This window comes from Cebus imitator, unplaced genomic scaffold (genome assembly GCF_001604975.1).
Source record: "Cebus imitator isolate Cc_AM_T3 unplaced genomic scaffold, Cebus_imitator-1.0 Scaffold134, whole genome shotgun sequence".
NCBI lineage: Eukaryota > Metazoa > Chordata > Mammalia > Primates > Cebidae > Cebus > Cebus imitator.
In genome coordinates, this window is record NW_016107449.1 from 1,924,954 (window position 1) to 1,936,662 (window position 11,709).

Here is an 11,709-nt window from a genome sequence, read left to right on the forward strand (position 1 = left end):
TTTTTTTTTTTTTTTTTGAGACGAAGTCTCATCCTGTTGCCTAGGCTGGAGGGCTGGAGTGTGCACTGGTGTAATCTCGGATTACTGTAACCTCAATCCCCCCACCCCAAGTAGCTGGGACTACTGGGACTACAGGCATGCACCACTGTGCCTGGCTAATTTTGTATTTTTAGTGGATATGGGGTTTCGCTATGTTGTCCAGGCTGGTCTCAGACTCCTGAACTCAGGTGATCCACCTGCCTCGGCCTCCCAAAGTGCTAGGGTTACAGGTGTGAACCTCCTTGCCCCGCTGGGATGTGTTTTCATTTCTCTTGGGTGTGTACCTAGGAATGGAATTGCCGAGTTACATGGTAACTTTAGGTTTAACCTTTTTGGCAACTGCCAACCCATTTTCCAAAGTGGCTGTCCTTTATATTCCTGCTGGTCATATATAAGGTTTCTCCACGTCCTCCCTGACTCTTGTTATTGTCTGTCTTTTGACAGACAGTAGCCTGTCCTAGCCATCCTAGCATGAGCCATGTGGTATCACGTATGTGGTTTTGATTTGCATTTATTCCAGATACGTGTTCCTTACGAGACATATGATGTAGTATTTCCAAAGATTTTTATGCCTTCCATACATGGATCTAGATTTGATAACTATTCTGTTTGCGTATCCACTCTGAGTGAAGCTCTGCAGTGGCAGCTATATATGGATTATTTCTTTTGATCCTCATGATAACTCCTAGGTATACGTAATATTCAGTTTACATATGCCAAAACTGAGGTGTGAAGGAGTTAAAGAACTAGTCCAGGGCCAAACTGTTATTGCCTAAGGTCTGAGTCACACCTGAGCCTTGCTGTATGCCTAGCCTCTGATGTGTAGTAGGATTTGTGTTGACACAGAGCTGCAAGCTCCTCTCCTGGAACTTGGAGCTTATTGGAGTTCCTGGCACATGTGTGTGCACTCTTTCATGTACATGTGTTCATACCAGGCCAGCATCCAATGTCAGCCTTGACCTCTCCTGTCTGTGAGTCCTTATGTCCATACCCCACAGAGTTCCTTGTTATGTGTACTGTACAGAGTCTACTGTGTCTCAGTTTTCCACTGGATATTTTATGATTATGTATAGACAAGATAGATAAACGTCTTTCATCGAGGGGCCTTAGCATAGTAAAAGCAAAGTAGAATTAGAAAACTCTGGGAGGATTATGGAAGATAATTTTGACTTTTATGTGAGAAGAAATTTCCAAGTAGCTTGAAGCTGTCCCTCAGTGGAATCAGCTGCTTGGTGAAGAACTTCCCAGAACTGTATATGTTCAAGCAACAGCGGAGGTACCCTTCTCTCAGGGTGTTGTAAAATGCATTTCTATATTGGGCTGGACCCTGAGGCCTCTTTCACATTGTGGAACTATTTGCCCTTACTAGAGTTGACATAATACAGCTGTAGAATGGCATGCCGCTTTCTCATATGATGTGGCTTCTGAATAAACATAGTGCTGAACTCTTGGGAGATAACAGGGTGAAGATGTCTTTATCCTTCAAAATTTAATCTCCTTTGAAAAACATACTTTTAACTACTCAGACTGTTATAAAACTTCCAGCTTTAATAGATGGGAAGGACTCTGATCAAAGATGTAATCAGGGTAACATCTTTAGTCTGTAACCCCTCTGGTTCTGGGGTCAGCCATATCTGAGTTTGAGCCTTTTTTTTTCTTTTAGTCATAGTTTCACTCTTGTTGCCCAGGCTGGAGTGCAATGGTGCAGTCTCTGTCACTGCAACCTCCGCCTCTCAGTTTCAAGTGATTCTCCTGTCTCAGCCTCCTGAGTAGCTGGGACTACAGGCTCATGCCACCACGCCCAGCTAGCTTTTGTATTTGTAGTAGAGAAGGGGTTTCACCATGTTGGCCAGGCAGATCTGAAACCCTTGACTTCGGGTGATCCACCCACCTTTGCCTCCCAAAGTTCTGAGATTGCAGGCATGAACCACCACCCCCGGCCCTGTGTTTGTCTTAATTCTAAACTGTTCTTTCTGTGATACATTGGGCTAGTTACTTTACCACTTAACACCCCAGTTTCCTCATCTAAAAAACAAGGATAGTAAAAGTATCTCCTTTAAACAGAGGTTAAGATTCTGTAATGCTTGTCTGGCACATAGCAAGTATGTACTAAATGTTTATCATTTGAGGGAGGGAGAATTAGAGATGTGGATGGTTGTTAAAATGTAATCTAATTTTTAAATTTTTCTCAGAGGAAACACAAGAATAGAAGAGGCTTGTGAAATGTATACCAGAGCTGCAAATATGTTCAAGATGGCTAAAAATTGGAGTGGTATGTACAAAATTTTTGTTTGTTTTTTGGGCAAATGGTTTAAAAACACTTTGAAGGAAGAAATGACTGTTTTCACCTTAAAGAGCAAGACTATTGGCCCCAGAGACAGGTGTCAGTGCTGAATAACTGGTGTGGCTGCTGGTGACATATGGAGACTGAAGGAGTGTGTCTAAGTGAACGAAGCTTGAAAGTCTGGCTTAACGTACAATCACAGGGACAGTGTCTGTCTTAGTTTCCATATACTTCTTAATACAGTAGGCATGTGGTAACTAATAATAGTTAAGAATTACTTGGAATTAGAGTAATCTTTGCTTTTTACTAATATGCTCAAATAAATACAGCGCTATAAGGAATGAAAGTTGGCATAAAAGCCATTAAAACTAGTGAGATAAAGAGAAATGCCTGGTTTTCTTTACCTGAACATTGGTTGAGAATGACCATTCCCTGCTATTCGATAACTGAATGTAATTCCACTGAGAACTATGGCAGTTGGGGGTCGGGGTGGGGGGATGGATTTAAAATCATCAACCTCAGCAGACTCATGATTATTTTTTAACGTAAGCTTTCTACCCGGTGAGTCCGGGCATAACAAAATTCCCAGGATGATTATTGTCATTGGTCTGAGAAGGGATGGCTGTTTCAGAGGAATCATCTCTCTCCCTTCAGCAAAAGAGATCTTTCATGGCTCAGTAATGGTATATTTTTATGGTGAAATGGAGACCACCTTTGACCAGAGCAGGGGACGTGGGTATTGAATTCTGCTCACAGCTGCTGTGGGAATGGAAGTGGGACTCTTGCCCTCTACAAGCTGTTTCAAGGCAGACACTTTAAAATCATTTCAAAGGAGAAAATGCTTTTGAGTTAGATGAATCTAAAAGATCTCTTCTGACTTTAAAGATCTTAAGAAGAAGTTTAGTTTTAGCTAAGGCTTTAGTATAAAAGGATATGCTATTTTTCAAAACATACTTATGCCTGAATTGTGTTTTTAAAATGGAGGAGAAATTTGTTTCACATTCCATCTTTTGTTTTGTTCAGGTCTTATAATCATAAGTAGAAAGTGATCTTACCTGAAGAGACCACTTATTTATTTATTTATGTGTTTATTTTGAGACAGAGTCTCACTCTGTAGCCCAAACTGGAGTACAGTGGTGCAATTTTGACTCACTGCAACTTCAGCCTCTGGGCTCAAGCGATTTTCGTGCCTCAGTCTCCCGAGCAGCTGGAGCTACAGGTGTGTGCCACCATGCCCAGCTAATTTTTTATATTTTAGTAGAGATGGGGTTTCACCATGTTGCCCAGGGTGGTTTCGAACTCCTGAGCTCAGGCGATCCGCCCACCTCGGCCTCGCAAAGTTCTGGGATTACAGTTGTGAGCTACCATGCCCAGTGGAGACCACTTATTACTTATTATATTTGGTGATCAGATATTCTAACCTTTGGAAAATTCCACTTCAGAGAGGCCGCTGATCATGTATGTAACTAAGGAGGCTTTGTGTGTACAACCTCCCCGCCCCCCTGTCATCTGTTACCTGGGGTGATGCTCTAGCCTCATTGCCATATTTCTTCTGCAGTTTCCCAGTCTGTTTCCATTTATGCCCGAGGTTGCAATTTTTTGAATTTTGGAAATCAGACCTTGGCGATGACCTTGAGCAGTAGGGTAGGATATAAATAACTCCCACATGCTTAGTGTTCCAGTAATGGAACACTAGGCATAAATGTGGTAATGAAGTAACATAACACAAGTTAGGTCATATCATTGTAAATAACAGCTAACATCCCTATAGTGGCCCTCAAAGACTATCACCTTCCTTGTACACCCAGCTCCCACCTCAGAGCCTTTGCGTGCACTGTTCCCTCTGTCTCCCTACTCTTCCCTCAAACAGAATGTTGCTGGGTCCCTGCCTCCTTCAGTTCCCTCTTCACATGTCATCATCTTGGTGAGGCCTTCTCTGGCCACCCTTTTAAAAAATAACGACCTTCTCCTTCCTGGAAACACTTTTTTTTCCTCCAACGCTCTTATCACCATCTAGCAAAAATAAATTGCATAATGTTTTATTCATTTATATTTACATGTTTTTATTATATGATGATTCTCATTAAAATGTAAACTTTGGAAGGCTAGGATGTTTGTTTTACCTCTGCTGTATCTCCAGGACCTAAATTATTACTTGCAAAGTCATAGGCACTCAGTATATTATTTGTTGAGTGAATATTAGACTCTTTGAAGTTCTATCCATATTGCATTGGTGATGATTGTAAAAGCATTGCATCTCTTTATAGTTTTAAAGTTCTTTTATAATGATTAAGCTAATTTGTTTGATACTCAGCTTTTGAGAGATCATCATGACAGGTATTATACCAGTTTTGCAGGTGAGCAAATTTAGCCTAAATTGTGTGGCTTCCCAGAGGCCATTTAATTTAATTTATGCTCCTTTAAAGACACTTCAAGTTTAGATACACCAAGCTAGCATTTGCTATCAGTGATTGGAATGAGTACTCAGAGTAAAAGTAAGCCAGCAGCTTTTTTTGGAATGTGGGAATGTGAAAATATAAAATTAAACCCCTTACTATTATCTGAAGAAATAGAAGGAGCCCAGAAGAGCCTGGGTGTTGTGGTATTATTGAGCAAGAAAAGGATGGACCATGACTGATTCTGGGTCAGGAAACATAGATAAGTTCTCAAAAATGAAATGCCAGCAGGAGAATAAGGATGTAGGTTATAAAAAAGAAAAAAAAAGATGGCATTTAAATATGCCAAACCACAGATATGATCTAAGGCTAGATTTGCATATAATAATGAAAGTGGCCACTGTGTAGAATGTGAGTCAGGCCCCTCTATTAGCACTTTACATGCAGAGTCCAAGCTATTACTACATTCTTCTGAGGCAGAGCCCATCAAAGCTCCCACTTAGCAAGTATGTTCCTGAGCTGTCACTTCATGGTTAAGTGCTGCCCCTAGTACCGCAGGTGCCTGCCCACTGCCCTGGCAGTGGCCGTTGCCCCTCCTGGATGCCCCCCAGCCTCTCATGATTCACCAGGGGCCAGCAGAGCTTCTTTAGTTCCAGCTCTAGCCCTGTGGCTGGCATCTACTCTGATTGTTCAGTGCCTTGGTTTCTTCCTGCTGCTATAACAAAATACCTTAGGGTAATTTATAAAGAAAATAAATGTATTGTTAAGAGTTCTGGAGGCTGGGTAGTTTAAGATCAAAGTGCCAGCAGATTCCATGTTTGGTGAGGACTGCTCTCAGCTTCCATGAAGGAGCCTTCTTGCTGTGTCCTCATGTGGTAGACGGGACAAGGCAGCTCTCTTCAACCTCTTTTATAAGGGCACTCATCCCATTTGTGAGGGTGGAGCTCTCATGACTTCATCACTTTCCCAAAGACCCCACCTCTTCATACTGTCTAATGGGATGTCAGGCTCCAGTAATACAAATTTTGGCGGGATACCACCATGCAGATCATAGCAGTACCCACGTCATACTGGTGGTTACATATTTTTCAAAATTGCCTGGGTATTCTTTTGATCAGAAACTGAGGTACAGAGCAAAATTGAACCTGGGCAGTTCAGCTCGAGTTTATACTGTCCCTTTGCCCTCAGGTTCAGAACCCATGTGAGAATTAAGCATGTTCTCTGGGGAGAGGGAGTTGGGACAAGAAATGCAACTGAAGCTTTAGCAGAATTGGATGTTTATGGGCAGGTGTGGTGGCTCACACCTGTAATCCCAGCACTTTGGGAGGCCGAGGCTGGAGGATTGCTTGAGCCCAGAAGTTCAAGACCAGCCTGGACATCATAGTGAGAGCCCATCTCTACAAAAATAAAAAAATAAATAAAAAATAAAAAATAGCCAGGTGTGGTGGCACATGCTTGTGGTCCCAGCTACTTGGGAGGCTGAGGCAGGAGGATCTCTTGATCCTAGGAAGTGGAGGTTGCAGTGAGCTGTGATTCTGCCACTGTACTGCAGCCTGGGTGACAGTGAGACCCTGTCTCAAAAAAGCAAAGAATTGGACTTTTTTTCCTCACAAAGAAATTTGTAGCAAAGGTTTAATATCAGCAGTGAGTACTGCTTTATGATTAATTTTTTCTGAAATCTAAAGGCTTTGTGATACTCTTAACTATGCTTTTCCTGGTGGAGCAGATTCTTTCTTCGTTTCTACTGTACTGACTTCCCCAGTGTGACTCATTTGTCGGAGGCACTCCTCCATGTTGCTTTCTCTGAGCTCAGGAATTTATACATGTTGATGTTTAAACCCTCTTGGAAGCGGCCTGATGCAGCTTCAGCCTTGATTTCCACTGCCCTCCTCCAGTCAGGACAGGCTTGTCAGTGGCCTCCTCTTTCATCCCTTTCTTACCTTCAAGAATTTCTTCCGTGTTCATATGATTCCTCTGCTAGCGATTCCTTCTCCTTTTTCAGCACTCCAGAATCAATGGTCCCTGATCCAAAATCTTTTCAGAAAAAGATTAGTTAATGTACCTTATACATTGTGCCATGTCCCCACTTGGAGACCTGGCCAGTATCCCACAACCAGATCCATCGGTGATTCTGCAGGGAAATGTATAAATTCTCATATTAAATGGGGTAAAATAGATTAAACCTCTTAAAATCAGTCAGATTTTACTATAAACTGAAGAAAAAATTTTGGATTTTTAGACTTTTGGATTTCAAAATTGTGGGCCTGATTTTGGCTCTTTAGGAAACTTACTTTATCCATAAAGCCATTATTAGTAGTTTCTTCCACACTGACAGCTAAGTCCAGTAGACACTGAGAAAATTGAACAAATAATCCGTGAGCTCATTGTTTTACCTTTCTTTAATCATTTGCGGCTTGAAGCCCTTGGTTGGTGTTTATTATATGTTTGTGGAATCAAAGTGAATAGCCTAAGACTTGGCCATTGGTATTGAATGGCCAGACCAGGAAATGGTGGCTTAGTGCCCAGGAGCACTTGGAAAGTCTGCTGGGGCGGAGGTGGAGAAGCTTTTTCGCTGTCTGACTTGATTCTGGTTATTTTGGTATTTGCCCAAGATGCACTGGACCACAGGGATTTTTGCTTCTGATTGGAATGCTTCTTCAGTGGAATATAACTTTTCTAGGGAGGCCCAGTACTTAGAGCATGGGCTTCTCTGTGGGGGGATTTGTTCCTCTGTGTTTAATTGTATTGTCTTCTTCAGCTGCAGGAAACGCATTTTGTCAGGCAGCCAAGCTCCACATGCAGCTTCAGAGCAAACATGACTCCGCAACCAGCTTTGTGGACGCTGGAAATGCTTACAAAAAGGCAGATCCCCAAGGTAAGCCAGCCAAGTGCATAGCATGTCTGTCTCTGTGTATAACTAACCAGTCATTGCTTCCCTCAACTTTAAGGTCAGTGTTGGTGTCCATTCGAGTCCTGGTAAAAAGGAATTTTTGTATTTTGGAATAATAGAGAAATTTTGATAACCTTAGGGATTTCTTTTAATGATTTAGGAGCTTTTATAAGGAAAAAATGTGTTAAATTTATACTGGTTGTTTAGTTCATAGCATCATTTAATTAAACTCCATTTATACTGCATTTTAGATAATTTCTGGAAATTACCTTTACTTTTATCTAAGACTTCTTACATCTTAATTTTGTGAAAATGTATATTGATCATAAAAGAAAACTCTTGTATTCCCTTACTCCTAAATACCTAATGAATTTCAAGATCCAGTTAATGGGAGATTACAATATCCAGTCATTAAAAACGTCTTATTCATATGGTATCCCTTTGGTTTTTTAAAATATGTTTTTCAAAGTATTTGTTTTGAGGAAAGAATGCAGTTGGATATTTAATGTGATAAAATTTTGCAAAGGTTGTTTCTTTTTAGTTAGAAGAGTGTAATTAAAGGTGTTAATTAAAAGTTAATTTCTTCTCTTTTATACATGTGCACAGAGGGAACTTTTGAATTTTTCCATTTTTCTTTTAGCAGTCCATTTTGTTTAACACACAAATCCCAAATTTTGAGAATAAATATGTCATAAAGAAATAGGGTATCTTCAAGACCTTTTGTATAAAGATTAATCACAGTTTATTTCCCAAAGTGAAAAACTGGACACAGGTTAAATGAGCTGTTAGAATGGTAAAATTATGATGTATCAGTACTTTTGAATATGGTGCAGGCATTAAAATCTCTGGTTTCAGAGAATCTTCAGTGACCTGTTAAATATTTACGTGGCAATTAAAGAAGCACATGAGACTGAATGTTGTATAATCTCATTTTCAGAAAAAAGTTTGTGCACATAAAAATATATCTAATAAACACAAAGGAAAAGTACTTCTGAGTACTAGCAGTGGATTTGAGTGGGATTATGGATAGGTTATTTTTCTCTTTATATTCTGTATTTTTAAAGGTATAATGGATCCACATTTTTTATATAGTTTAGAGGGAAATTGTTTCAATTTTTGTTCATCTGCTTACCTTTCTAATTCTGTAGTCAGGCCTTTCTACATTGCTGACTCTTTTAAACCAAAAGCAGTAAACTTGGAGCTGTCGCTATATGCGAGCATTATAAACATCGTCATTTTATGATAGGTGAAATTTTTTGTTTCACTTTTTTACAAAATTAGTATAATTTATTAGCATTATTCTTTATTAGATTTGTTTCTTTTGTTAGTATACTAAAATTTAGCATCTTTGAACATGATACAGAATGTTGACTTTGCTTAAGAGTTGCTTGAATAGGCATTTCAGAGTGATTTTTGCTTTTGGCTGCATGGAGAGTACAGTCTGTTGAGGTGATTGTTCTTGTGATGTGGTGCCATGTTCCAAAATTAATATATGTGCATGGTATTAATGAAGAATATGTTTGCATTTGCATTTTAGCAGATAAAATTTATCAGTGTTGGTGACGGCCTCCATGGTTTTGTTTTCTTTTATAAACACAGTCTTTCGCCTGGATGGAGTCCTCACTTTAAGGTTCAGAGTAACTAAGTCAATATTACTCCAGCTGCAGCTCCTAAATTATAATGTAGCTGCTGGGAACAAAGCCATGCTGATGAATCTGAACTTGTGCATGATTTTTGTTTGCTTCTCACTAACTAACCTGCCCACCCTCCACTCCAAAATTATACCTAATTAACCTTCTAATAACAGCCAAGAAGACAGCCTCACCTGAACCCTCTTTGACTGAATGGATTTTTCATTGTTTTTCTTAAATGCCTACGCTTCAGAGGCTATCAACTGCTTAAATGCAGCCATCGACATTTACACAGACATGGTAAGACATTCCATTGCTTGAGCGGCTGTGGGGTGGAGTCGAGATGGCTTAGAGTTGTATCTTTCTTTTTTATGTTCCTCAACTGGCATTCAGATAGGTAAAATGGGTGTGTGACCCTTTCTTGTTTTTTCCCCTAGGGAAGGTTTACAATTGCAGCCAAGCACCACATTACTATTGCAGAGATCTATGAGACTGAACTTGTTGACATTGAGAAGGTAAGCCATGGGCACACTTCCTCAGATGTGAAGCAGACAGATAGATACATTGACTCAAAGAACTCTCTCCTCTCAGTTTGAGTGATCGTAGATGCAGAGTGATTATAGATGGCCTCACGTGGAGACTTTCAGGGTCCAGCTGGCTAAGTAGATGGGCTGTTTTCCTGGAGGGGGCATTTAAGACATGAGAGCTGGTTAAGATTTACAGAGATCACCCATTGTTTCCACTCTTTGATTCATGTCAGACCATTAGCATTGCCAAAATAACCTTCAGCTGTATTAGTACTCTAAGGCCCAGTGAAGAAAGCCTAAGAGGTGACCATAAACTTGAGAGCAGATAAAATGAAATGTAATGTACTCTTTTTTTTCTCTCAAAAAAAAAAACGGCCAGGTACAGTGGCTGATGCTGATAATCCCACCGCTTTGGGAGGCCAAGGCTGGAGGATTGCTTGAGCCTAGGAGTTCAAGACCAGCCTGGGCAACATGACAAATCTCTATGTCTACTAAAAATACAAAGCAACTAGCCAGGAGTGGTGGCACATGCCTGTAGTCCCAGCTACTCGGGAGGCTGAGGTTGGAGGATCTCTTAAGCCCAGGAGGTGGAGGTTGCAATGAGCCAAGATGGTACTCTTGCACTTCAGCCTGGATGACAGAGCGAGACTCCATCTCAAAAAAAAAAAAAGCAAAACCAATTTACGAGCATTACTGAACACACATACACGTGCGCACACATATGCATGCACACATGCAGGCACGGGGTTAGGTTGTTATGGTCCCTAATGTTTCAGTTCTTATGTTGTTTAGAAACATCATTACCTGGCCAAGCGTGGTAACTCACGCCTGTAATCCCAGTATTTGGGGAGGCTGAAGTGGGAGGATTGATTGAGCCTAGGAGTTGAACAACATAGTGAGACACCCTCTTAAAAAAAAAAAATTAAATAAAAGGAGACATTATTACCTTCCCTTCCCTGGATAGACTCACAATTGTGGTTGGTGGATTGTGAAATTAATGTTTGAACAATCAGTTACACCCAAGACAGCTTATATCTGGCTTGTTACAGATGACTTTCTTCTCCTTCAGCTCTACTACCCAGTGTCTCTTTTTTGATTTTAGCTCATTCACAGATTTTAGCTAGTGGTCAATAAAGTGTGTAGTTTCATAACTTCACATTACTTCTTTTTTTTGAGAGAGTATTTTAGTAGTTGACAAATCAAACAGATGTAACATACTCAATACAAATAAAAATCTTGTGAAACCTTAAAAATATATGTAACATGTTTTGGGAGTTTCTAAAATTTTTTAATGTTTAGGTTTGGGGCTACCGGTGAAGATTTATTATACAGGTAAACTTGTGTCATAGGGGTTTGTTGTACAGATTACTTCATCACCCAGGCATTTTGCTTTTCTGCTACTTTCCCTCCTGCCACCTTCCACTTTCAAATAGACCCAAGTGTCTGTTGTCACGTCTTTGTGTTCAGGTGTTATCATCACTTAGTTCCCACTTATAAGTGAGAACATGCAGTATTTGGTTTTCTGTTCCTACATTAATTTGCTAAGGATAGTAACTTCCAGCCCCATTCATGTTCCTGCGTAAGACATGATCTTGTTCTTTTTTTATGGCTACATAGTATTCTGTGGTGTATATGTACCACATTTTCTTTTTCCAGTTTACCATTGATGGACATTTAGGTTGATCCCTTGTCTTTGCTATTGCGAATACTGCTGCAGTGAACATTCATGTGTCTTTATGGTGGAATGATTTATATTACTGTGGCTATATACCTAGTAATGGGATTGCTGGGTTGAATGTTAGTTCTGCTTTCAGCTCTCTGAGCAATTGCCATATGCTTTCCACAATGGTTGAACTAATTTATACTCTGACCAATAGTATGTAAGTGTTCTCCACAACCCCACCAGCATTTGTTGTTTTTTGACTTTTTTTTTTTTTTTTTT

At 40.1% G+C, this 11,709-nt stretch overlaps 1 protein-coding gene across 2 annotated transcripts in view; it reads left to right on the forward strand.

The window, feature by feature from the left end:
* The window catches only part of NAPB (NSF attachment protein beta), a 42,969-nt gene that overhangs the window by 12,418 nt on the left and 18,842 nt on the right, over window positions 1-11,709 (forward strand). Inside the window, exons 2-5 of one of the 2 annotated variants that reach the window (XM_017541469.2) lie at window positions 2,232-2,311; window positions 7,478-7,594; window positions 9,494-9,540; window positions 9,678-9,755. In XM_017541469.2, coding sequence (XP_017396958.1) covers window positions 2,232-2,311; window positions 7,478-7,594; window positions 9,494-9,540; window positions 9,678-9,755 — 322 coding nt within the window. Of the gene's footprint in view, window positions 1-2,231; window positions 2,312-7,477; window positions 7,595-9,493; window positions 9,541-9,677; window positions 9,756-11,709 lie in introns of those variants that run through there. The other variant, XM_017541470.2, reaches the window with a different exon arrangement.